At 41.1% G+C, this 27,311-nt stretch overlaps 1 protein-coding gene across 1 annotated transcript; it reads right to left on the bottom strand.

Moving 5' to 3' along the window:
* Positions 1–13,432: 13,432 nt before the first annotated feature.
* On the bottom strand, positions 13,433–22,476 carry C23H12orf42 (chromosome 23 C12orf42 homolog). Its single transcript, XM_070453073.1, is given in 4 exon segments — positions 13,433–15,683; positions 15,685–15,798; positions 20,371–20,550; positions 22,471–22,476. Coding segments are annotated over 4 exon segments (498 nt in total). The 3' UTR covers positions 13,433–15,485.
* Positions 22,477–27,311: the final 4,835 nt, after the last annotated feature.

The following is a 27,311-nucleotide window of genomic DNA, read 5'->3' as shown; positions in this document are numbered from 1 at the left end:
CTTTCTACCATTTGAGTGGTATCATCTGTATATCTGAGGTTGTTGATGTTTCTCCTGCCTATCTTGATTCCAGCTTGTAATTCATCCAGCCCGGCATTTCTCATGTGTGCTCAGCACAGGGTGACAGCAGGCAGCTGTGACAATGTCAGGTAACAAACAGTCCTGATCACAATGTTTTACAACAATCAGTATTTCTCACCCTCCAGCTTGTAGGAACAGACTTTATTTTCTTGGGCTCCAAAATCACTGTGGACAGTGACTGCAATCATGAAAGTAAAAGATGCTTGATCCTTGGAAGACCAACTATTACAAACCCAGACAGTGTACTAAAAAGCAGGGACATCATTTTTCTGACAAAGGTATCTGACTCTTTGCAACCCCATGGACTGTAGCCCACCAGGTTTCTGTCCATGGGATTTCCCAGGCAAGAATACTGGAGTGGGTTTCCATTTCCTTCTCCATCTGACAAAGGTACATATAGTCAAAACTATGGTTTTACCAGTAGTCACGAATGGATGTGAGAATTGGATCATAAAGAAGGCTGAGCACCAAAGAAATGATGCTTTCAAACTTTGGTGATGGAGAAGACTCTTCAGAGTGCCTTGAACAGCAAGGAGATCAAACCAGTCAGTCCTAGAGGAAATCAACCCTGAATATTCACTGGAAGGACTGATGCTAAAACTGATGCTCCGATACTTTGGCCACCTGATGCAAAGAGCTGACTCATTGGAAAAGAGCCTGATGCTGGGAAATATTGAGGATACAAGGAGAAGGGGGCAACAGACGATGAGATGTTTGGATGTCATCATCGACTCAATGGACATGAGTTTGAGCAAACTCTGGAAGAGAGTGAAGGACAGGGAAGCCTGGTGTGCTGCAGTCCATGGAGTCACAAAGAGTGGGACACGACTGAGTGACTGAATAACACTTGTAGATTGTGTTCTGGGTCTGCTGGGTGTGGCTGAGCTCAGCTGGGCTTGACTCCAGTAGGTATCCAGGATACACCTTAGGTTTAAGTCAGCTTCTCAAGTCTATCACTGCTCTCACTGGAACACTACCCTTGGCTAGATGATACATTTGTTTACAAAGAACAAAAATGGGACACATTTTCTATAGAAAGTCTCAGAGGAATTTTTGATTATTGATCAGATCTTTTCCTACGGCAAAGGAAAATAAAACTAACTCACTTCAAAATATGCTTCCAGAAATTAATTTTTCCTCCACTTGATAAAAATATGCTTTTCAAGAATCATCTTTTTTCCTCCACTATGAAAAAAGAAGCAAAAAGATTAAAAAAAAAAAAAAAAAAAGGACATAACATTACAGGCCAGGCCTGTGTGGTTTGTCAAGATGAGGTCTGTCCAGTTGCACACGCAGAAGGCAGTGGATCCGCTTGGAGGAGTGATGCTGGGATCAGATTCTCATGCTGACCTCTGCCCACACACTGAGCTCCGAGTGGCACCCTGCATCTGTCAGTCAGTGTTGGGGTGAGGTGCCCCATCTTATCTGCCACCCGAAAGAGCAGGCATACTGGCGTCCTTACTGATGAACCAATGGCATGCGCCACCTCTTCACCTGTTCACGTAGCAAAGTGGGCATGTCACAGGGCTCTACATGGGGAAACCACCCTGAGGGAGGGTTTAGTAAAACCTCAGGACAGTATGTTATTCCATAGAAGCACCTTTCTTCTTAGAGGCAAATGACAAGTGCACAGACAAACACTCCAGGAAACAGGAGGTAGAGCCTAAAACCTCCTGGCCTGAGCAGGAAATGTCTCTCAAGTCTCCCGAAGGGGCTTTAAAATGTCTTATGAATGCTTCAGTTGATTGCATATTCTCTTTTATTTAACGTAAAACAGTGTTTCAAAATTGCCATCTGGAACTGAAAATGTTTCCTAGCATTTTAGCCTGTACCTTGGTCTGCAACCAGCATAATACATGGGCACAGAGTGAGGTGCTGACAAAGAAGATGAGATCTGGTAGCTGGTACCCTCAGACCCTGTCCACTTGTCCATTTCCACAACCACTATCTTAGTTGTTGTTCAGTCGCTCAATCATGTCTGACTCTTCTGTAATCCCATGGACTGTAGCCCACCAGACTCCTCTGTCCATGAGATTTCCCAGGCAAAAAGTGAGTTGCCACTTTCTTCTCCAGGGAATCTCCCCAACCCAGGGATCAAACCTGAGTCTCCTGCATCGGCAGGAGGATGCTTTACCACTGAGCTATATGGGAAGTCACCAGTCCAAGTTACCACCATTCTTTTCCTAGACCATGGTTGTACAGCCTCAAAGCTGGACTTCCTGCTTCCACTCTTTGGTCTGTATCCAGAGTGTATCCGACTAACAAAAACCCTTCCACACCTTTTCATCACTATCAGTAGAAAATCAGAATCTTTATCAAGGCCTCCAGGCTCTTGGGTCTGGCCTCCACCAATTTATTCAACCACATCTCTCTCCACGATCTCCTCACTCTCTGTGCTCCAGACATGCAGTCTCAAGCCTGCTAGTCTGTTTCCTCTCCCCAGACTTAGACCAACCAGTTCTCCTCCTTAAACCTTCTTCCTTTAACCCTTATTTTTGTTTTGACTCCCTAATAAATCCATTTTCTCCTATTTTACATTCTGACAGCTCCTTGTATTTCCCTCTCACTGGCACTAAGCTCCTCAAGGAGAAAGGTAATGTCTTCTTTTTATCTGTTCTTGGCATCTAACACCTTTCCTGACACATAGTAGCTGTTCAATAAACGCTTTGCGACAGAAGGAAAGAATGAGCTAGTGAAGAGTTCATCTTCTTACCAGTCCAGAAAACTAAGGCTGAAAGAGAATGAGTAACCTAAAGAATTTTCTCATGCAATACATACTTTGTTAGCACATCATTGACCAGAGATATATTAACTCCACAAGTATAAGCTTCTGCAAAAATCCCCCAGTCAATAATGTGTTAAAATTCCATTTTAATCGGATGGCATCACTGATTCAGTTGGGACATGAGTTTGAGCAAACTCCGGGAGATAGTGAAGGACAGGCGTGCTACCACTCATGGAGTCACAAAGTTGGACATGACTTAGCAACTGAACAACAACAAGTTAGACTGAAAACTGTATTCCAGCTCCACCCAAGACACCTTTCAGGTAACTCTGGGGATGAGGAAAAAGTAAGAGACAGAATCTCCTCAAAGACTTGAGACAGAATTTATGAATCTTGCAAATCTTGATGCCTGAGTGTTCCTAATCTAAGCAGTTCCCCTAAGAGTGTAAAATGAAATGGCAACACTGCTGATGATATAAATAACTATTTGCTGTTTTTATATCTTACTCGATCATGCCTATTTGGAAACATAGGAAAATAGAATGTTTTATCAATAAGCACCATCCCTTGATGGTGATCCTTGTATTGACTTGAAGCTGACATGAAAAAGAGGGTGGAATGAACTGGAAATGAAAAGCAGAGCATTCACTTGATAATCACCCCCACCAACTTATGGAGATCTACCTGCTACTTAGAGGTATGAGGATATGATACTGACACTCCGCGACCACAGGTGACTCAGGGCCTCCAGGGAAGACAAGGCATCATCAGAGTCATTAACAGTCTGTGCCTTGGATGTAGTACATAAGCTTTTTCAACTTGTTTCCTCATCTCTAAAATTAGGGAAATGGCAGTACTTACCTCTTAGAATTGCTGTGAGATTAAATGGGATGACCACCATAAAAGACTTACCTTGGTGTCTAGCACATAGTAATTTATATCAGTTGGAATGTTTTTGCTTACAAGGGACAGAAAACTTGACCAACAGTGGCTTAAATCATGGATTTATTTTTCTGTTAATAAGCAGCCTGGGGTGGGCAATCCACAGAACTGTTTAGCAATGATGGGCATCTGGTCCTGCAACTCTGGAATTCTCCTGACCTGCCTTCACAGTGTAAAAACACCTGCTGCTTTTCAAGTGCCTCCTTTTTGACAGCATTAAGTAGATCTTTCCTAAGAAGCCCGAGAGACTTTCTTATATACTCCATTGGCCAGAAATATGTATTAAGTGCTTAGTACAGGGCCTGGCATCTACTAACTAATCAGTACAATTTAGCTACTAGATGATAGTGATGATGGTGGTAATGGTGATAATGATGACAGTGGTGGTGATTGTGATGATGGTGGTGATGATGCAATAGAGAGGCAAAACATATGTACTTTCTATTTATAATCAAGACCATCTGTCAACTTCTAGATCCATTTGTCCCTCTCTCCTAAGGTCTGATATAAAGAGATAGAATCACAGAATACAGAAGCACATTGGACTAAGCTAAGCTACTACTTAGGAGAGCAAAAAGAAAGGACAGTCACAAACAAATGGAAGTAGATAAAATAGGATATCGTGGGTATACAAGGGAGGTTGGTAAAGTTAGAAATAGTTTATAATCATAAAGCATGATCCCTGAAAGTGCTTCTCATTACCAGAGTAATGAATGAGTCTTCTCTGAAACCAGGGCCCAGAGAAGGTAAATAATTAACTCAAGGTAACACAGAATTTCAATTAGAACTTAGGTTTCCTAAAGCCTATAATTTTTTTAAAAAAACATTTATTACCAAAAAACACAATCTAAAGGTGAAAGAAATGCCTAAGATAAACTGATTATTAGTGGAGTCAATTGCCGCCCATCTGCCATAATTTTACCCTCCCATCCTGGCATAAAAAGAGTTAATAAGCAAGAGTTTTCTGGTTATAAATAACAGAAAATACCAAAGTTTCCTTGTTTTTCTGAATGGCACAAACACCTGATAAACAAACCTTGCTTTCAAAAGATTTCATAATCTAAAGCGTGTGCTTAGTCACAAGTTGAACTCTTGATTCCTTGCCCCTGGAAACAAAGAGAAATCTCTAATTCAGTAAAAAATAAATGATCTGAGATCAAAGCATGGCTTGTGTCCCCTTGAAAATGCTTAGTTTCTCAGAAACAGACTCACAGACAGAGCAACAAACTATGGTTACCAAAGAGGAAAGGGGAGAGGAAGGGATAACTCAGGGATTCAGAATTAACAGACTGAAAGAAAGTGAAAGTCGCTCAGTCGTGTCTGGCTCTCACGATGCCGTGGACTGTATAGTCCATGGAATTCTCCAGGCCAGAATACTGGAGTGGGTAGCCTTTCCCTTCTCCAGGGGATCTTCCCAACCCAGGGATCGAACTTAGGTCTCCTGCATTGCAGGAGGAGTCTTGCTTCTCAGAAACAGACTCACAGACAGAGAAAACAAACCGTGGTTACCAAAGAGGAAAGGGGGAAGGAACGGATAAATCAGGGCCTCGGAATTAACAGATACACACGACTACATAGAGGGTTCCCAGGTGGCGCTAGTGGTAAAGACTCTGCCTGCCAGTGCAGGAGATGTAAGAGATGCAGGCTCAATCCCTGGATCAGGAAGATCCCCTAGAGAAGGGAATGGCTACCCACTCAAATATTTTTGCCTGAGAAATCTCATGGACAGAGGAGCCTGGCAGGCTATATGTGGTTCACAGAACCACAGAGTTGGACATGAATGAACACACTGCTGTATATAAAATAAACAGCAATGACCTACTGTATAGCACAGGAAATTATATTCAGTACTTTGTAATAACACATAATGGAAAAGAATGTGAAAAAGAATACAAACATATATGTGTGTGTTTATGTATATAAAAATGCACACACACACACATATATACACACTTTGCTGTATGCCTGAAACTAACACAACATTGTACAATAAATCACCTATATTTCAGTAATTTAAAAGTCCAGCTTCTCTGTCCCCCTGGAAATAGAAACAGCCTCTCAGATCATAAGCCCATGATATTTAACAGCTTTCATTCTACCTTGTTCCTCGATTTAGCAATCTGTCCATGAACTGGGTACATATACAGTAGATGGGAAATAAGTATGTGTCAAATGCTATCCCAACATTAATAAATATCTAATCATCTGGAACTTAAAAAGATGGTATTAACTTGAATATCAGAGAGACTAAACATAGTGGCACATCAGAGGAGACGGCAGCCAGAGCTAAATCCCTAATAATATCTAATTTATTTCAACATCTTCCACAGTCAGATGTCACGCTGTGATTTTGACATGGATTGTCTATTGCATTTCATTCTTACAACAAGTCTCTGAGGCAGGGACGGCTATTGTCAACACCTGCTTGGTAGATGAGGAAACTGAGGTTTAGAGAGCATCAGCCAAGTGGAAAATGATGCAGCCAGGATTTGAATAGCATTGATCAGGGCTGCATTCAGTTGTGTGTAATAGGAACCAGATTTCAGTGGCTTAACCCAATAAGGGTTTGGTTTTTCTTACATAACAAGGAATTCAAGCATAAAGAAGTCAGGGCTTGATCAACAGCCCAGGTTGGATGCATGAGACAAGTGCTCAGGCCTGGTGCACTGGGAAGACCCAGAGGGATGGGATGGAGAGGGAGGTGGGAGGGGGGACCGGGATGGGGAATACATGTAAATCCATGGCTGATTCATTTCAATGTATGACAAAAACCACTGCAATGTTGTAAAGTAATTAGCCTCCAACTAATAAAAATAAATGGAAAAAAAAAAAAGAACTCAGGGCTCATAACCAGCCCAGGAAGTCATCAAAGACCCAAAGACCCAGCTGCCTTCTTGATTCCACAGGCACCACCCTTAACCTGTGGCTGTTGTCTGCACAGTCAGAAGAGGATTTCTGCGCCTCCAGGCACTGCATCTGTCAGGAAGCAGGAAGAAGCAGAAAAGCAAGAGACAAAGGTTGCTCAGTCATGTCTGACTCCTTGCTGTCTCACGGACTGTAGCTCCCCAGGCTCCTCTGTCCATGGAATTTTCTAAGCAAGAATACTGGAGTGGGTTGCCATTCCCTTCTCCAGGAGATCTTTCTAACACAAGGATCAAACCCAGGTCTCCAGCATTGGAAGCAGCTTCCTTACCATCTGAGCCACCAGGGAAGCCCATCAGAGACAAAAGACATGTAACCAAACCTGTTCCTTTTTTTATCCAGAAAATGGTAGCTTTCCCAGTAGAACTCTGTTTATAACTAGTTGACAGAACAGGCTGTTAACACAGCTACTCTAGCTGCAGGAAGTATGGAGATGTGAACACTCAACCTGGCACGTTGTTGCCTTAAGTAAAACTGGGTTGTGTTACTGAGCAGTAGAGAGTACTTACTGGGTAGACAACCAGCAGTCCCCACAATGAATCCAGGCAGCTCTTGGACGTTAAAGCTCAAGAAATAAATGTGCTCATAACCTCTGCGCCAGCACAAACATCAATATCCTATCCCACCGTGCCCCACCAAAAAACTGTTTGAGGCCAACTCGTCCCTGGAGTCACAAGTTTGTTGTTGCTGTTGTTTGTTTTTTTACATAGCTTCTTCCAAAAACCCAGCCCTGGCGCACAGAGGGAGGAAGCCTGAATGCTGTCTGGGTCCTGTAATTATCACTTGCCTCCCACTCCCCTTTTCAATGCAGTAAATGACCATCAAGCCTTCTGCTCCCCGATGACCAAACACCGAAAATAATTTTCTTTGAGAAGACTTTGTTCCACCTAATTTGTGAGTAAAATTTCCTAAGGGCAGCAGTGAAAGGTCTAAGATAATGAGGAAGTCTTCACACTCAGGGGAACTGATGAGATCTGCTCTCAAAGTCGCCATACACCATTAATCAATTGTTACTAGGCAGAGTCACGGAACCCAGATAGAGGTCAGCAGATCACATGACCCACTGCCGGCCAAACGGCCAGCATCCTGCTGCTTAAACGAAAGCAGAAGTGACTTTGTAACTCTTCCCACTTAGCCGAATTCATAACCTATGCTGATGTTTCATAGCCAGGGTTCAGTTTAGACTGTGGAGAACCACTGAGTAAAATAAAGTAAAAAAACCAGAGGTGGGTGGGAAAGCATGTGTGTGTGTGTGTGTGTGTGTGTGTGTTGACAGGGGTGGTGTTACCAAGTAAACAAGATAAGCTGGCCATAAGATTTACAAGAAAAACAAATTGGAAATAAAAATCACATTTTAGCAGATTACCCAGTTTTACTTAATGTGTGCTTACTTGAAAATTACAAGTACCTTTACTCATTTCCATACGCATTTAAATTTATTCTTGTCCTTTTTTTTTTCAATCTAAATCATAGATGCTGTGTTTCATCATTTTCCACAGGGCACAGTATTTTGATTTTTCAGATGCTCTGTAAACATAAATAGTCACTATTATGTCAGACTTGGACACATCTTGACCTTCTTTGACTTTTGTTTGTTATTGCTCATATACTAAGGTCCTTCAACTATTTGTAAGAGTATCTTTAGATGGTTCTGAAAGGTAGATAACTGAACATCTCAACATTACCTTTAAGTATTTCTTATGTTAGCAAAATCTGCTAACTGCCTCTCTAAATAAAAAGGGAGATTTAGTACATTCTTCCTCTGATTCTAAAAATTTTTGAGCACTAAGGAAAAATATAAATTAAAAAGTAAAATCATGTATTACAGAAGGCAGGGCAATTTTATTTAATAAACAATTCCCTCCTACATTGGTTCAGGCTGTTCTTTTTAGTCATACTTGGGACAAGATGCTGGGCAACAACCACATTTAACAGAAATACCCAAAATACCATCCAGAGAAACAAACTGGGTCATATTAAGGTTCTGTTTCCATATCCACTTAGATATGGAACAGTTAGTGCTTGGAAGTCCCCAGTTTAGTCCCTAAAACAAGAGAAGTCCTCTAATTTGTCAAATAAAAACTTTCCCACACTTACACCAAAGCATAAAAATCTGTGCAGATCAAATTTACCATGACAAAAGATGAAGACACAAAATGATTTAGTTTAGGATCTCTGGTGTATATTTTTAGTTTAGGCTAAATCTTTTCTAATATCACCAGTTCTTTAAGTTCTGGAAGTCAGAGAGCATGTCCAGTGAAATACTTTGGAATCTTTCTGACAAGGGCAAAAGAGAAGCAAAAGTTAAATCTTGCATGCATTTCAACCAGCCTTCCACATTTAGGAATTTATAGCGTAAAGATAGCCAAAAGAATACAAATAAGAACATGTAAGATATATTCGTCATATTAATTACAAAAATATTTGCTAATAGTGACATCTGCAAGTCACTAAAATGTCCCAAAACAATGAATTGGTGAATTGCATTATGACTATGCAATGAAATTCTCTGTAGGTCTTTGAAACAGCAATAAAGGTCACTATTTAATGATATTGCAAAGATAGCCACAGTTCAGTGTGATAGGGAGGAAGATCAGCTTATAGAACAATGTATGCAGTATGAGCTCATTTTTGCAAAAAAAGCACAAAGATGCAATATGTTAAGAAAAAAGTATTAAAAAGATATACTCCAAAATGTAAACAGTGACTGTGACTGGGTTTATTAGACCATAGACAATTTTCACTTTTTTCCACAGTAGGCAATTCAGGTCAAGGTCCTAGAATAGTACCTGACACGTGGTCCATATATATTAGGTACTATTCATATTAGGGTTTTAATTTATCAGTCATTGCCTCTGATGTGTCACTGTTTTTTGTCTCCTTCTAAGTAATTTTTTTTTCTAACAATAATGAGAAAACTATGCAAGAAGTGATTTCCATTTTGAGAAAAAAAAAGGGGGGCGCTGGGGGAGGTTAGGGAGAAGCTTCTGCACCAATACTTGTCTTCCCATCTGGCTTAGTGACATGCATGCAAAGGGCCTAAAAAGAGAGGTGGAGGGGAAGCGAGAAGGAAGACTTCGCCACAGTAAATGAAAAGCAAACAATATGCATATCAGCATCCCAAGATGTACCACTCTGCTGGGAAAATCCAAGACAAAAGAATTTTCGGACACAACAGTTCAAAGCATATTGCACCTGTCAAAACGCCTGTCATCCTCTATAGAAAGGCACCACTCCAAGAGAGAAGAGGGAGACTTTCGCAAGGCCACTTGGGAACAACAGCTTACTTTGTCTCCTTCCTCTGGTCAGCTCCTCCATCTGAAAGCCATTTAGCTCCATCCTGTAGCCTGCCTGGAAGGACCAGACAATAGGAAGGTCTCTTTCATTGTCAAGGACAGTTACACTTTGACGATGACGCTCAAAAGAGGTTAAAATGGGTCAACAAGCAATTGTTGGCCCTATGCAAGGACATGCGAAGAGGACATTGTTCAAGTCACACACACACACACACACACAAAAATCTCAATCTCAAAGAATTCAACTTTAACCTAGAGGAGGTGTGGGAAGAAAGAAACTAACAGGCAATACTGATTTTATCCCAAAGAGGAATTAGGAAGGGAGAGGATCTACCCCAAGAGGATTAATTAATAGACATGTTTGGGGATGGTCTTTGCCATTCCAAATATCCATCCACACTGTGTATTAAGAAGATAAGTGTAATTTAGGGCAAAGTGACAAAAATGTAACTTTTCTAAGAATAATATATACAAGTCGTGTTAATTCCATGCTGGCTATTACATTTGTTAAGAGTTTTATTTTCTAGATGCACTTTGGGAAATGTGTTTGTCATGTAGTCAGATGATAGGGAAAGGCTAGGTGGGTGGATATATTTAAATAGTAGTTATTTCTTTTGTGCAATTTCTTAGATATCTTTAACAGGAAAGTCTCAGAACCCATCGGAGCAAAGATGATCTAAAGAGAAGTAACAAGGAAGATCTGAATCAGCCCAGCTCTATGATTTTGCCTTGTTTAGGCCATGTGACTCTGGACGAGTAACAACCTCCCTATGTCAGTTTCCACTTGTGTGAAAAGACGTAACAGCAACAGGCCATCAGAAATATTGGGAGGATTAAAGGAGAGACGCATCCAGGAGAAATGAAAACACATCTACACAAAAACTTGCACACACAAGTTTATCATAGCATCATTCATAATAGTCAAATGGTGGAAATAATGCCAACGGAAAGACAAAATATTGTCTAGCCACACAGTGGAATATCATTCAGTCATAAAAAGGAATAGCATATTGACATCCTGTAACATGGAAGAATATTGAAAAATTATGTTAAGTGGAGGAAGCCAGTCACAAAAGATCACATATTCTATAACTCCATTCATATTAAATTCCCAGAATATGGAAATCCATAGAGACAGAAAGCAAATTAGTGATTGTTCAGAGCTGGAGAGTGGAGAAGGAAAGAACAGAAAGATGATAGCTAAAGGGTATAGAGTTTCTGTTTGAGTGGGTGAAATGTAAAATTTACCGTGATGATGGCTGCACGTATTTGTCAATATACTAAAAACCAGTGTACTGTATACTTAAAAGGGATGACTTGTATAGTGTACAAATTATATCTCAATAAAGTTGCTAAAAATAAACAAAAGAGACCAAGCAAGAATGATGGACAAACCTTTGTGGCAAAAAGCAAAACAAAATACTTTTTTTAAAGGAGGGTAGAAAAATACTATAATAAAGGAATCAGAACTGTGCTTGGCACAGAGTAAGGACTCGATAAACACCGAGTATCAGTAATTACTTTTATGAGTAAGTATAAATCATTGTGAATAGCTTTGGAAAAAAAGAGTACTGTTAATGTAGTATGACTAACAGTAAGACTGAAATTTCAACTTTAATCTTAAAATATTAATCTTTAAAGATATTTCAAAATTCAACCTTATCCCCTGAAATCTAAAGATAATCCATTCCTAAATAGTCTACTTAAAAGGTAAATTTCAAAATGAAATGCAGCCCTTTCTCTTCTTTAATGAGTTTGCTATGTAAGTATATTAAATTATCTGTGATTGTCAAATCTTCTTTAAGCTTTGGAAACTGACTAACTACAGAGTCAAAACATGAGAAATGTGAGAAGGTTCTTTCATTATTAAATACACTTACAACTGGAATAATTCTTAAAAAAAAAACTTTGGGGGACTTTCCTGGTGGTTCCATGGTTAAGAACCCACCTTCCAATGCAGGTAACGTACGTTCAAACCATGGTCAGGGAACTAAGATCCCACAGGCCATGTGTCACAGCCAAGAAATTTTTTTTTTTTAAGTTTAAAACCACCTTTAAAAACAAGGTTACTTGTGATGGTAGATACTGCCAACTGTCATTTTGTACTCTGAACTCTTCTAAACTGAGGGTTCTTAATGAAATATTTTGTTAATTCATCAACTATTTACTTCATTTTTAAAATACAGAATGCTTGTGAGCATGAGTGTTGGAGGAAGTCACTGTCTGAACAAATTGCTTTGTCTGTTTCCTCATCAATAAAAGAGATACTACAGTACTACTTAACCCCACAATGCTCTGATGAAGGTAAAGAATATAGAGACAAGATTACCTGGTCACCAGAAATAATACTCACTGTCAGTATAAGGCAGCTGGATCTAGAAGCCTTCCATTAGCCCTGTGTAACTGATGGTGATATTTGAGCTAATTATTTTTGATACTTGTAGGAGGAAATGGCAACCTGCTCCAGTATTCTTGCTTGGAGAATCCCATGGACAGAGGAGTCTGATGGGCTACAGTCCATGGGATTGCAAAGAGTCAGACACAACCGGGTGACTAAACCACCACCACCATTGTCTATACTAGTCACAAAATAATTATTTGCATTTGCACGGCAGTTGTGCTTTTCAGAATGCTTTGCTTTGATAGAAACTTGATCCCCAAAGTATCCCTTGCAGTAAACAAAACGTTACCCCAATTTAACCGAGAAGATACTGCAGCCAAAGGATAGAGAGACGAGGCGCTAAGTTCAGATCACATTTACAGGAGCATACTCCCGGCTCTTCAGATCCAAGTCAGCCCAGCTCCTGAATCCTACCTTACCTTTCCCTCTATGATGTCCCGTCCCTTCCACCACTTTGATGCAGGTCAGCTCCAGTAATCTTGGAAAGTGCTACCATCTTTAACAAACCTCAAAACCACCTTCCCTTTCTTAAGTTTCTGAGACTTCATTCACAGAGATGATGTTGCTTCACACAAAAAGGACTGTGTGATGATCATCTCTGCTCTTCAAAGTGTTCAAACATATCATATGTCATCAACTCACACCACTCACCTCCTACTCTCCACTTTGTTACAAGGAAGAGAGGGATATAAGTAGAGTTTCGAGACTTACCTCACTTAGGTACCAACAGCATGAAATAAAAACTAATTTATATATGATATCTATATAGATAGAATATACACATATATTCATTGTACTTATATAATAGTTCTAATGACACAGTATACAATAGTATGGCTTATATACAAAAAATATTGTATAGTATATAATAATATCACATAGAAAGTGTCCCTGGTAGCTCAGACAGTAAAGAATCTGCTTGCAATGCAGGAAACCTGGGTTGGGAAGAGACCCTGGAGGAGGGCATGGCAACCCACTCCAGTTTTCTTGCCTGGAGAATCCCATGGACAGAGGAGCCTGGTGGGCTACAGTCCATAGGGTAGCAAAGAGTCAGACACAACTGAGTCAGTAAGCATGTATAATTATAAGCTTCAAATATACAAATGTATATATAATCATTAAGAATAAAGTTTCCTCATATGTGAAATAGCATTAATAACAATAGTAACTACTTCATGAAACCATTTTTGAGGACTTAAATGAATTAATATATTGTAAATGCTTAGAACAGTCTCTAACATAAAATACACACTCAGGAAACATTATCTGTCATAACTATTACTTATCTTACATATTAAAAAGGATTCCTAACTTGTAAACATTGTTCACTAGAGATACTCTTAAATACTTTGTTTCTTCCATGTACTAGTTTTTAAAATTTATCACTATTTTTCAACAAAACTTTCAGAAAAACTTTTTTTTCCCCAAAGTGACACATTATCTTCTTAGGAAGACTATTATAGCATGTAGTAATAAGTATCCCTTAAAACAAATCACATACCTCTGAAAAAATAGAAGCAAGCTGTAACCCAAAACCTTAGCAACAATGATTTTATACTACAGGACCTCGTTCTAGTCCTCAGTCACACTTCAAATGCAAATACACATATTATTTATTTCTTAAAATTGATTCATACTCAATTACAATTGTTCAAATCAACATTATTTTCAGAAAAAAATGACAGTAAGAAAAATTCAACTATGTTGACCTTGGGGCATTTTTGTCTAAGTTCTAGTGCCTCTCAGAAAGACCTGAACACCCATACCCCATAACTATGACAGTCAAAACTGCAAATGTTCTTTACCATCACTATCTAAACTATGGTCATAGTTAGACCAACCAAACTCCCAACCATATGCATCCAAAATGAGGTAAATTAAGACAGCTCATTACATTTCCTCCAGGGAAGAATGGGTTTCCGGAGGTATTTATGAAGGACTGCTTTCTTTAGCTTTGATTCTTACCTCACTTTTTTGCAAAGAAGCCTTTACTTTGACCTCTACTGGTTTACATGGATTCTAGTATATTTAGATAGAGTTTTGAGTCATGTTGTCTCAAATGCATTCCACAGACACTAGTGTCCAAGGTATTTATAGGCATTATATTAAAAAAAATACACACCACACCAGAGTTCCCTGATCACATAAATATAGACATACTACATATAGTATACATATGGTAGTATACATGATTTATATATATTTTATATATATTGAACTGAAGGGGAAAATGCAGTAAGATTTTACAGCCTCCATGTATCACATTCTATAAATCCAAGTTTGTGGAAAAATGGCAAGAAACTTGCAATTCAAACTGTGTATGAATGTCGTGGTAACGTTGACTTGTGTTTCTCTCTGTGAAAAAACAGTACATTAAAAAGAGAAAAAACTAACTCATAAAATCATTTGCTAAATTAGTTTCTGCATTGCCTCAGTGAAAAACTGCTATGTTTAACCGACCTTAAACCAAAATCGAAAACACTGCCTAAAACCACAAGTTGATATAAAGGTTCCCTAAGTTTCTCTTCTGCATTAACCTTAGTTCCATGTGTCTCAGGGGCCTCCAAAGAGGTTCTAGCTTCAGGTTTCTGACATAAAAACCTTAATATAGCCTGAAGAATTCCCCTAGGCACATGGGGAGTAATCAAATTTCATGTTAACTATTGAATTACAGACATTCAATTATGTTTTCCAAACCTCTGTTTAGAGATTCAAAAGGCCCCTAGAAAACATCCTTAAACTGAAGCCCAAGTTGGCAAGTGAAACCGTTTAGCTGGGGGAGCAGAACAAAGCGGGGCGGGCCCATCGCTGCCGGCACAGGGCGAAGTGGCACGCGATGCACCCCATCCCCACTGTGAGGTGCAAATTCTTTGTGACACAGGGAGACACCGCGGAACAAAAATACTATTAGAAATGCTTCAAAAGGAACATTTTTTGGCTGCGATAGAGACTTTTGACATTATTTATTAGGTTCAAAACGGCCTCTGTGAAGCCTGACAATGGTTCTGTGGAAACCAGTACATCTGAGGCCCTTCCTGTTGTTCTGGGTAGGCATTGATTTGAAGATAGGCAGCACTCACCGAACAATTCCCTCGCAGCGGTCAGCGTAAGTGAGCATTCACCCCCGGCCTAGGAGGGGCCTGTGAACAAACAGTATGGAAACGCGTACGGCGGGAGTGGGGAAGGACCAAACCTTGATTAACCTCTTGGAGGGGAGATGGGTAGGAATACTAGCAAATCCAGGAAGGGGCGCTTCTGCCAGACTGCGGTGGAAGGAGGCGTCTGTCCCGGCCCGCTTTCCCGGGGCGGGGGTGAGGATGAGGATGCTTGCGGAGCATCTTAGGTGCCATGGCAACTGCGCCTATTCGGACTGGATTTCCGGGCGCGCCTGGGAGCCGGCTTTCGGAATCTAGGTTTGCGGGTCGGTGTACCTACTGGGGCTGCTGTCTTCTCCACCAACTCCAGTTGTGAGGAACTCCAGGAGACTCTGGGCGAAGCAAAGGGGGTCTGGCTTCTCCGGAAGAGGCCAATGGCAGCATAAGGCCTCAGAATAAGACCTAGAAGGCAAAGGAGAACCAGGGTGGCGCTCAAGTGTGAGGAATTTACCCGCCCCGCTAAAACTTAAAAAGGAAAAAGAAAAGAACTCTCCTGATAACTGGATGTTTCAGAAATCCATGACGTTTGTAACAAGCTGAGAGAAAAATTTTAAAATCCCCTGACATTATGCTCATGTGTTTCCCATGTTTCATCAAGAAAATGAAGTGCTTATCTATTCCTTTCCTATTGTTTGAAAGAACCGCCTCCCCCCAAAATAATTTTTACAGAATCCTCTTAAAACTTTTAATTTCAAGGAAAACAATTCAGAACTTCTAGGAGAGGGACGAATGAGGGACTAAAATAAAGCATCATATTTGAAACTTGGGGAAAGGTTTTAAATAGAAATTACTCTGGATTTACAGATCATGGAAAAACAAACAATTTTACAACCCATTTAGACTATGACTGACAATTTAAAATCCAAGAGGCAATTATTTCATGAGTTTTATTAGAAATGTCAAACCATGGGAAAATTAAAACAGTGTTTCAATCAGATGTTGACTCTACACAAGGCATACATATATACTAATAGGTTTGATTTTTTCTTTATTCAAGCAATATATATATATATGCAACACATGCATTTCTATGTAGATATATAGATATATATATATATCAAATCTTAATATATGTCATACATATAAGATCATTTTCGGGGGACTTTCCTGGCAGTCCAGTGGTTAAGAATCCCCACTTCAAATGCAGAGGGCACAGGTTCAATCCCTGGTTGGGGAACTAACATCCCACATGCCATGTAACAAACGCAAAAAAAACCCATTTTTATGTAAGAAATCCTGTCCATTGACCTATGCAAATTAAAATCTAATTCTTCAGTCATATATTAAGATAACTAACATGCTTTAAATCTCTTTCTATGAGCTTTTAAAGGACTTTGATTAGCATGCAAATGGCTCAGTTATTTGGAACAACCCAAGGCATCACTAGATGGCTAACACTGAAATCAGATTGATTATATTCTTTGCAGCCAAAGATGGAGAAGCTCTATACAGTCAACAAAAACAAAACTGAGAGCTGACTGTGGTTCAGATCATAAACTCCTTATTGCCAAATTCAGGCTTAAATTGAAGAAAGTGGGGAAAACCATTAGACCATTCAGGTATGACCCTAAATCAAATCCCTTATGATTATACAGTGGAAGTGAGAAATAGATTTAAGGGACTAGATCTGATAGACAGAGTGCCTGATGAACCATGGACAGAGGTTTCTGACATTGTACAGGAGATAGGGATCAAGACCATCCCCCATGGAAAAGAAATGCAAAAAGGCAAAATGGCTGTCTGAGGAGGCCTCACAAATAGCTGTGAAAAGAAGGGAAGCGAAAAGGAAAGGAGAAAAGGAAAGATATAAGCATCTCAATGCAGAGTTCCAAAGAATAGCAAGGAGAGATAAGAAAGCCTTCTTCACTGATCAATGGAAAGAAATAGAGGAAAACAATAGAATAGGAAAGACTAGAGATCTCTTCAAGAAAATTAGAGATACCAAGGGAACATTTCATGCAAAGATGGGCTCAATAAAGGACAGAAATGGTAGGGACCTAACAGAAACAGAAGATATTAAGAAGAGGGGACAAGAATACACAGAAGAACCATACAAAAGAGATCTTCATGACCCAGATAATCACGATGGTGTGATCACTCACCTAGAGCCAGACATCCTGGAATGTGAAGTCAAGTGGGCCTTAGGAAGCATCACTTCCAACAAAGCTAGTGGAGGTGATGGAATTCCAGTTGAGCTATTGCAAATACTAAAAGATGATGCTGTGAAAGTGCTGCACTCAATATGCCAGCAAATTTGGAAAACTCAGCAGTGGCCACAGGACTGGAAAAGGTCAGTTTTCATTCCAGTCCCAAAGAAAGGCAATGCCAAAGAATTTTCAAACTACTGCACAATTGCACTCATCTCACATGCTAGCAAAGTAATGCTCAAAATTCTCCAAGCCAGGCTTCAGCAATACTTAAACTTCCAGATATTCAACTGGTTTTAGAAAAGGCAGAGGAACCAGAAATCAAATTGCCAACATGCACTGGATCATCGAAAAAGCAAGAGAGTTCCAGAAAAACATCTACTTCTGCTTTATTGACTGTGCCAAAGCCTTTGACTGTGTGGATCACAACAAACTGTGGAAAATTCTGAAAGAGATGGGAATACCAGACCACCTGACCTGCCTCTTGAGAAACCTGTATGCAAGTCAGGAAGCAACAGTTCGAACTGGACATGGAACAAAAGACTGGTTCCAAATAGGAAAAGGCTGTATTTTGTCACCCTGCTTATTTAACTTATATGCAGAGTACATCATGAGAAGCGCTGGGCTGGAGGAAGCACAAGCTGGAATCAAGATTGCCAGGAGAAATATCAATAACCTCAGATATGCAGATGACACCACCCTTATGGCAGAGAGTGAAGAGGAACTATAAGAGCCTCTTGATGAAAGTGAAAGAGGAGAGTGAAAAAGTTGGCTTAAAGCTCAACATTCAGAAAACTAAGATCATGGCATCCGGTCCCATCACTTCATGGCAAATAGATGGGGAAACAGTGGGGACAGTGGCTGACTTAATTTTTGGGGGCTCCAAAATCACTGCAGATGGTGATGGCAGCCATGAAATTAAAAGACGCTTACTCCTTGGAAGGAAAGTTATGACCAACCTAGACAGCATATTAAGAAGCAGAGACATTACTTTACCAACAAAGGTCTGTCTAGTCAAGGTTATGGTGTTTCCAGTGGTCATGCATGGATGTGAGAGTTGGATTATAAAGAAAGCTGAGCGCCAATGAACTGATGCTTTTGAACTGTGGTGTTGGAGAAGACTCTTGAGAGTCCCTTGGACTGCAAGGAGATCCAGCCAGTCCATCCTAAAGGAGATCAGTCCTGGGTGTTCATTGGAAGGACTGATGTTGAAGCTGAAACTCCAGTACTTTGGCCACCTGATGCGAAGAGCTGACTCATTTGAAAAGACCCTGATGCTGGGATATATTGAGGGCAGGAGGAGAAGGGGACGACAGAGGATGAAATGGTTGAATGGCATCACCAACTTGATGGACATGGGTTTGGGTGGACTCCAGGAGTTGGTGATGGACAGGGAGGCCTGGCGTGCTGCAGTTCATGGGGTATCAAACAGTCAGACACGACTGAGCAACTGAACTGAACTGAACTGAATCCTTATTCTACGTGACACTTGAATATTTGGAGGTACATGTTGTTTCCTTACATTTCCTCTCCTGCAGTCAGAACATCACCAGTATCCTCACAACCACCATTTAGTCAGCCCTGCTGTGTTCAGGGAATTTTATATCAACAACATTTCATCAGGGCAGTGATTGCCAGTTTACAGAAAATACCAGGCTCAAAGAACATTTATGGGACTTGATCATGGCTAAAGAACTGAAACAGGAGAAAGCAGAAATTTGAGCTCAAGTCTTTCTGGTTCTGAGCTCAGGTTTCCATGATTTCAAAGCTTATTCTTTCTGGTCCATCTTCATTCATCTTATTATGCAGTTTTATACTTAATTTTTATACACATTAACTTGTGCTATGAATTTACACTTTCCTTATCTATGTGTACATGCATGCTAAAGTCACTTCAGTCATGTCTGACTTTTTGTGACCCTGTGGACTCCTGCCAGGCTCCTCTGTCCATGGGATTCTCCAGATAAGAATACTGGAGTGGGTTGCCATGCCCTTCTCCAGGGGATCTTCCAGATCCAGGGATCAAACCCGTGTCTCTTATGACTCCTGCATTGGCAAACAGTTTCTTTAACCACTAGCACCACCTCCTTATCTGTAAAGTGGGGATAATAACATTAACTGCCCAAGAGAGTTATATGAGGATTTCATAAAATAATGTGAAGTGCTCAGCACAGTATCTGGCATGTGGTGAGAGCTTCATAAGTGGAGGCTAGGTTGCTGATGATGATAACTGCCCTCATCACCATTATCAGGTACAATAACTGAATCATCAAACATGTGTCATCAGCTCACACCTGTTCTCTCCACCAATATAATATATGGCAACAAGTGGATTTCCATGAAAATTTGGCAACTACAGTTTTTGTAGAATGTTCTAGAACAGGATCTTCCATTGAGTCAAATAATTTTGCTTGTTTCTATTGAGGTTAAAAGCAAAATATGGTCAAATGAAAAGAGGTAAAAAAAAAAAACAGAAACCACAAACTAATACTCAACAGATGGGACAGAACCTCCCTTGGACCTGCAAGAGGGCAGGTTCTGAAGTCTCATTGGCCCCTGGGTGTGTCCCTACAGCCTCCAGCTGCAAAGGGTTTACCAAGTGGGCCTGAACACACGTTTTTGTCATTCACTGTTCTAGAAATAAACTACCGCAGGTCCGTTTGGGTGTGCCTCTGGCTCCCATGTTCATGTTTTGCCTGACAGTAAAGATGAGTGGGGTCTCTTCCCACTCACTGGATGGTGTTGGGGAGGGGCTCACCTCTCCATGGCTTTCTTCTTTGAAAGAAGCTATACTGGCAGCAGGAGGCCCAGGGGGTGCTGTACTGGTGAACGTAGAGCAGTCTTCTATTTGCCACTGGGTACTAAATCCTTTCTGGAAATACTATAAAAGGTAAACTATTTTGAAGGAATACACTTTGATATCACCTACTAAATTAATGGCAGGAAGGATGAAATCAAGTCATGGATGGATTTTGTTTGTTTCATGTTTCTCTCCTGTGCAAACAAAATGACAAAGAAGCCAAGGATCCAGGTGCCCAAGCAAGAGAAAAAGAGGAGAGAAAACACATGGACTGGAAGAAAAGACATGGACCATGCTTTTATTGAGGTCAAGCTATGCTGCAGGTGCTGAATGAGAGCCTGGGCATGCTGGTCGTGTAGCCTCATGAGAACCTCATCTAACAGATAGAATTATTGGCTCTATTTTTTTCAGGTGAGAAAGTTTGTTTGAAGCTTATAGGCTTAGTTGAGCCCCCCAAGAAGATATGTCGAGGTTTTAACCTTCTACATAGGTGATCGTACCTTATTTGTTAATACAGTCTTTGTAGATGCAGTCAAATCAGGATGAGGTTGCTGTGTTTTGGGCTGTCTCTTCTGTCATGTCTGACTCTCTGCGAATCTATGGACTGTAGCCTGCCAGGCTCCTCTGTCCATGGGATTCTCCAGGCAAGAATACTGGAGTGGGTTGCCATACTCCCCTGCAGGGTTCTTCCCGACCCAAGGATCAAACAAACATCTCTTGTGTCTTCTGCATTGCAGACGGATTAACTGCTAAGCCATCAGTGAAATCCTGAGGTTGTTAGTGTTAAGGCCTTAGTCCAATGCGACTAGTGTCCTCATAAGGAGAAAAAACAGACACACAGGAAGAATGCCATGTGATGGCAGAGACAGAGAGTGGAGTGACGTAGCTACAAGCCAAGGTAATCAAGGACTGCGGCATCCTCCAGAAGCTAAGAGAAAAACACAAAACGGATTCTCCCCTAGAACCTCCAGAGGGTGCCAATCGTGATGACACCTGAATTTCCAACTTCTGCCTCCAGAACTGTGAGATAATAATTCTGTTTTAAGTCATCCAGTTTGGGGCTTTTGTTATGACTGTCCTTGGAAACTAATATACCCACAAAGCGTCCAACTCATACATATTATCTAAGAATAATTATTAACAGCAGCCTTTTTCACTGAAAAAAAAATTGTTTAGACTTGGGGAATAGGCAAGAATAAAACCTAAGAGGTGAGGAAGTGTGGAGTGGAGAGAGGAATGAAGTGGATTTCTTCAGTTCTACTGTGTGGCAGAAACTGTGTCAGGATATGACAACTCCCTTTTGGAAAAAAAAATAATTTTTTTTTTTAGATTTTATAATGTGGGCCATTTTTAAAGTCTTTACTGAATTTGTAACAACATTGACTCTTTATATTTTACTTTGGTGGTTTGTTTTTGTTTTTGTTTGGCCCTGAGACATAGGGGATCTTATTTTCCTAACCAGGGATCAAACCCGTGCCCCCTGCATTGGAAGGCAAGGCCTTAACCACTGGACCACGGGAGAAATCTCCCAGGGTGTACCAGCTCTTAAAAAGACTTGCATTCCCTGTGCTCAAGGTTCCGTCAAGTGGCAAAGATGCTCACCATGTTAGGTACCAGGACACACCATTCCTAAACCACAGCTTTGTCTTCAGTAGGGAATCAAAATAAATGCCTCCAGATGCCCCACAGATAATATTAGAAATGAGAGAAGGGCTCAAGTGGGAGCAGTCTGGGAGTATATTCTATCAGAAGGGGTAGTCACTTCTCAGACCTTCTTTTATTGTCTGGAGGGGATGTGGGCCCAGTGAAGACAGATTTTTCTGGATTTTCAGGAGAAGCAGACATATGTTTTTTATATAAGTAAAAGTTTCTGATTTTTAACTGTTGGTAACTCAATTTAGAAAAATACATGATTTGAATTCCACGTAACACCTGCTGTTTGAATCATCATGGGCCACCAGTGTGCATCTTTGAGCTGCGGCCAGACCTATAAAATCACACCGTCATTTACCTCCTCTCATACCATCTTCATCTCAGAACAAGATTTGTTAAATACTTGGCTTGGAGCCAGGGGGATGCATTTGCAAGCTCTGTGCTTAAGCAGACTATAGAGTTCTAGAAGTCTCAACTTCTTCCAACACTTTGGGAAGGCCCAGCTTTTCATTTTAATCTTAACTGTCTCGTCCTTTTCATCATAAAGCCCAGAGTTTGAATTGGTAAACAAATATATTAGTCTTTCCCAAATGCAGAAAAACTTCTAGAATCTTTGGAAACAGTAGCTATGGGACTCTTGATCCCAAAGGAAAATCAACAACCTTGGGACCCACAGCATTTGATCTGCCCTCTTTCTTTTGTTCAGGTATCAAGAACAGAATGGAAGGCCTGAAAGCACTGTAAGCACTCTCATACTCCAGAAGTTATGGGTTGAAAGAGAACTTAAAGGTCATTGAGGCTGACCCTCACCATCCATCATCACCTACTTCTGTTTAAATACCACCAGGGCCCTCAGTCTCACTGCCTCTGCATCAGAGATTTCACTGCTTATCAGAAAAGCAAGTAAGTAACTTTGTATTTGCTACATAAAAGGCACATTTAGATAGATAGAAAGGAAAGTAAACAAGTTTTATATAGGGAATAATTATCAAAGTCAACTTATATGATGTTGAGACAGCTGGTGACTATGTTTGTTTAGTTATTCACCAATCTTCATTGAACTCCTATCATATACTAAGGCACCACAACAAAGGCAAAATGTTACCCACATCAACAGAATCCATCATTTTGAGGTTAAACTGATCAGCTGATTTTTTGCAAAACGGACTTCAGCACAGCAACTCAGAGCCTCCCAGTTTCACCCGCATGAATTTCAGGTTTCCTCTATGATACAACTGCCAGGTTTCCTGAATTGAATAGAACCACCAGTAGTCTGGGCTTCCCTTGTGGCTCAGCTGGTAAAGAATCTGTCCACAATTCAGGAGATCTGGTTTCAATCCCTGGGTTAGGAAAATCCCCTGGAGAAGGGAAAGGCTATCCACTCCAGTATTGTGGCCTGAAGAATTCCACGGACTATATAGTCCATGGGGTTGCAAAGAGTAGGACATGACTGAGCCACTTTCACCAGTTCAGTTCAGTTCAGTCGCTCAGTCATGTCTGACTCTTTGCAACCCCATGGACTGCAGCACACCAGGCTTCCCTGTCCTTCACCAACCCCCAGAGCTTGCTCAAACACATGTCCATTGAGTCGGTGATGCCATCCAACCATCTCATCTTCTGTTTTCCCCTTCTCCTCCCGCCTTCAATCTTCCCCAGCATCAGGGTCTTTTCAAATGAGTCAGCTCTTCACATCAGGTGGCCAAAGTATTGGATCTTCAGCATCAGCAATAGTCCTTCCAATGAATATTCAGGGCTGATTTCCTTTAGGATTGACTAGTTGCATCTCCTTGCAGTCCAAGGACTCTCAAGAGTCTTCTCCAACATCACAGTTCAAAAGCATTAATTCTTTGGTGCTCAGCTTTCTTTATGGCCCAACTGTCACATCCATACATGACTATTGGAAAAACCATAGCCTTGACTAGATGGACCTTTCTTGGCACAGTAATGTCTCAGCTTTTTAATATGCTGTCTAGGTTGGTCATAGCTTTTCTTCCAAGGAGCAAGCGTCTTTTAATTTCATGGCTGCAGTCACCATCTGCAGTGATTCTGGAGCCAAAAAAGATAAAGTCTCTCACTGTTACCATTATTTCCCCATCTATTTGCCATGAAGTGATGGAACTGGATGCCATGATCTTAGTTTTCTGAATGTTGAGTTTTAAGCCAACTTTTTCACTCCCCTCTTTCACTTTCATCAAGAGGCTTTTTAGTTCTTCTTCACTTTCTGCCAAAAGGGTAGTGTCATCTGCGAATCTGAGGTTATTGATATTTCTCCTGGCCATCTTGATTCTAGCTTGATTCCAGATTTCCAGGATTTCTCCTGGAAATCTTGATCTCACCAGTAGTCTGGGCATTAAACAATCAGAGAGTGCTGATAGAAATGCAATGGCCTTTACAACTTCCAATGGCTTTTTCTTTAGTTTTTTCAATTTTTCAAATCTCCCTACCAAGATAGTGGCAGAACTTGAGCCCAAATCCATTGCTCAGGATTGAAATTCCAGTGCTCTTTGTTACGTTATTTGGCTCTTGAGTCTGCTTCAGTATTTCCCAATCTTAGCCTGCCAATATCTGGCAGGCTCTGAAAAATACAAGCATATGGTCCCAGGGTCCCAGCCTTGTAGTTAGTAAGCCCTTGGGGGCTATGATGTGTATATCCACAAGTCTCAGTCATCAGAAGTTTCAGGTACTATTACAAACTGTACACATCCCAAACATTCATGAACAAGCTAAAGCCATGACTTCAGGGAGGTCTCTCTCCTCCAAGCATTATCTCTCTGTGAACAGTCCTCAGGACAGACACCAAAAGTATCTGCTACCTTACAGCTTAGATATTCCTTATGCTATTTGCTTTCACACAAGTAATCACCCACTTGATTCAGACCACAGCTCTTCAGCTTATTCACTGAGGAGGAACCTGAGGTTGAAGAGCAAGCATCTGTCTATACCATGAATCAAGCACCAGAGAAGCTGGGGGGTTGCGACACAGGTCTTAGACTTTGAAGGAGTTTGGTTGTTTTTACTGCCCCATCAACGCCAGTGGTGCGAGAAGAAACATGTGACTACCCTGAACTGGGCTTGATGAAGTGCTAAGTCGCTCAGTTGTGTCCAACTCTTTGTGACCCTATGGACTGTAGCCCGCCAGGCTCCTCTGTCCATGGGATGATCCCTCCAAGAGGTCTTCCTGACCCAGGGATCAAACCTGTGTCTCCTGTATTGGCAGGTGGATTCTTTACCACGGAGCCACCAGGGAAGCGGCTTAATGAAGGGAGGGGTACATACATCTGCGACAACGGCTCACAAATGGTGAGCGCTGACCGCCTTTCTGGACATGCCTTTGCCAGCAGTTGATGCAACCAGCATGACTTCTGTGCAGAAGACAGGGCACCTTAGGCTAAGTACTCTGCCTGAGGACTGGTGACTGAAATCAGGTCCCACGAAAGCCCACAGTCTAACCCAAACCTCTCCCCATGCTCACTCACTGATGCAAAGACCCTACTTTTCTCAGCTACTTATTTTTGGGTGTTTCTTAAGAAATTCTTCCTGACGTTCAAGTTTAGCAGGTTCTTTCAATGTGTAGGCAACTCTGCCTCTTAAGCTGTAGCACAGGTGTTCCATCTGTTGCTATTTCTCTTGAAATAATATTGTGGCAGACAGGAGATTCAAGGCAAATAAGATAAACCTCAGAGTTGAGTGTTATTTTTTCACAGAAACAATTCATCTTTCTCTTGAGCTGCAAAATAGCTCACGATACATCATGACAGATGCAGATTTATTCATTTTCTATTCATTAGGAAAAGACAGTTGTGGTACCCCCTGCACGCTGAGCCCCTCTGGGCTGCCAGGGAGCAGAGTGGCATACTCCTCACAGCTGCTCCTGGCATTTCTCCCTCAACACAGAACTTCTAAGTGTTTGTGTCCCTGACCTATGTCTTTTGCTCTCTTGGGCTTCTAACTCCAGCATGTTATGAAGAGACTAGAGGCACTTGTCCTAGAAGGAGAAATAAAAATCCAGAGGAACTTCATTCCCAAAGCTCATCTTGCCCTGAACTGTATGCATAAATAGGGGCTGTGTGTGCTAGTCACTCAGTCATGTCCAACTCTTTGCGACCTCATGGACTGTAGCCCACCAGGCTCCTCTCTCCTTGGAATTCTCCAGGCAAGAATACTGGAGTGGGTTGCTATTTTCCTCTCCAGAAGATCTTCCCAACCCAGGGATCAAACCCAAGTCTTGCACACTACAGGCAGACTCTTCACCATCTGAGCCACCTGGAAAGCTCAAAATAGAAGCTAAATAGTTTATTTCATCTCCTGCATGAAAGTGTGTTAGTTGCTTAGTTGTGTCTGACTCTTAGTGATCCCAGGGACTGTAGCCCTCCAGGCTCCTCTGCCCATGGAATTCTCCAGGCAAGAATACTGGAGTGGATTGCCATTCCCTTCTCCAGGGAATCTTCCCAATCGAGGGATGGAACCCATGTCTCCTGCATTGCAAGCAGATTCTTTACCATCTGAGCCACCAGGGAAACCCATCTCCTACATAACTAAAATCAAACCTAAACCTTAACTAGGTCTTCATTTAATATTAAAAACTCTAATGACACATGCTTTTAAAGTATTCTTAGACCACATAGTGGATTTGAATGAAGTCTGCCACCTCAACGTCACTACTTCCCCTGGGGTAGAACGAGACATTTTTAAGCCCATGGGAGGAGGCTGAAGGCATCAAGTCCTGACCTGAACATTGTAGACCCTAGAGGCCAAGTACACAAGCTCTGAGCCCAGACTTCTTGGATCAAATCTGGTTCACCTCTTCTGGGCTATGCTGCCTAAGTCAAGCTACTTAAGTGCCCCGTGCCCCAGTTTTCCCATTCACAAAATGGCAATAATGATCATATCTACCACTTAGGGTTGAGGTGCAGATTTTAAAGTAGTTAATAAGCAAGAGTTTAGAGCCCTATGTGACACATAGGGGTACTCAGTAAGCCTTAGATGCTATTATTGTTGTTGCTGTTGTTGGAAAATGTTCTTCCTTTCCCTCCTTCTGTAGCTCCTAAATGGACTCTTTCAGCAATAAGGACTCAAGTGGAAAATAATACCTTTTCATTCAACCAGAGTTTACCTCATTTTATTCATTCTTTCCACCTTATCCCCCTCCATCCTCTCTTTCTGCAGACTTGCCTGGGTGCAACAAGGCA

Source organism: Odocoileus virginianus, chromosome 23 (genome assembly GCF_023699985.2).
Source record: "Odocoileus virginianus isolate 20LAN1187 ecotype Illinois chromosome 23, Ovbor_1.2, whole genome shotgun sequence".
Classification (NCBI taxonomy): domain Eukaryota; kingdom Metazoa; phylum Chordata; class Mammalia; order Artiodactyla; family Cervidae; genus Odocoileus; species Odocoileus virginianus.
This window is presented reverse-complemented; position numbering and strand designations above follow the sequence as displayed.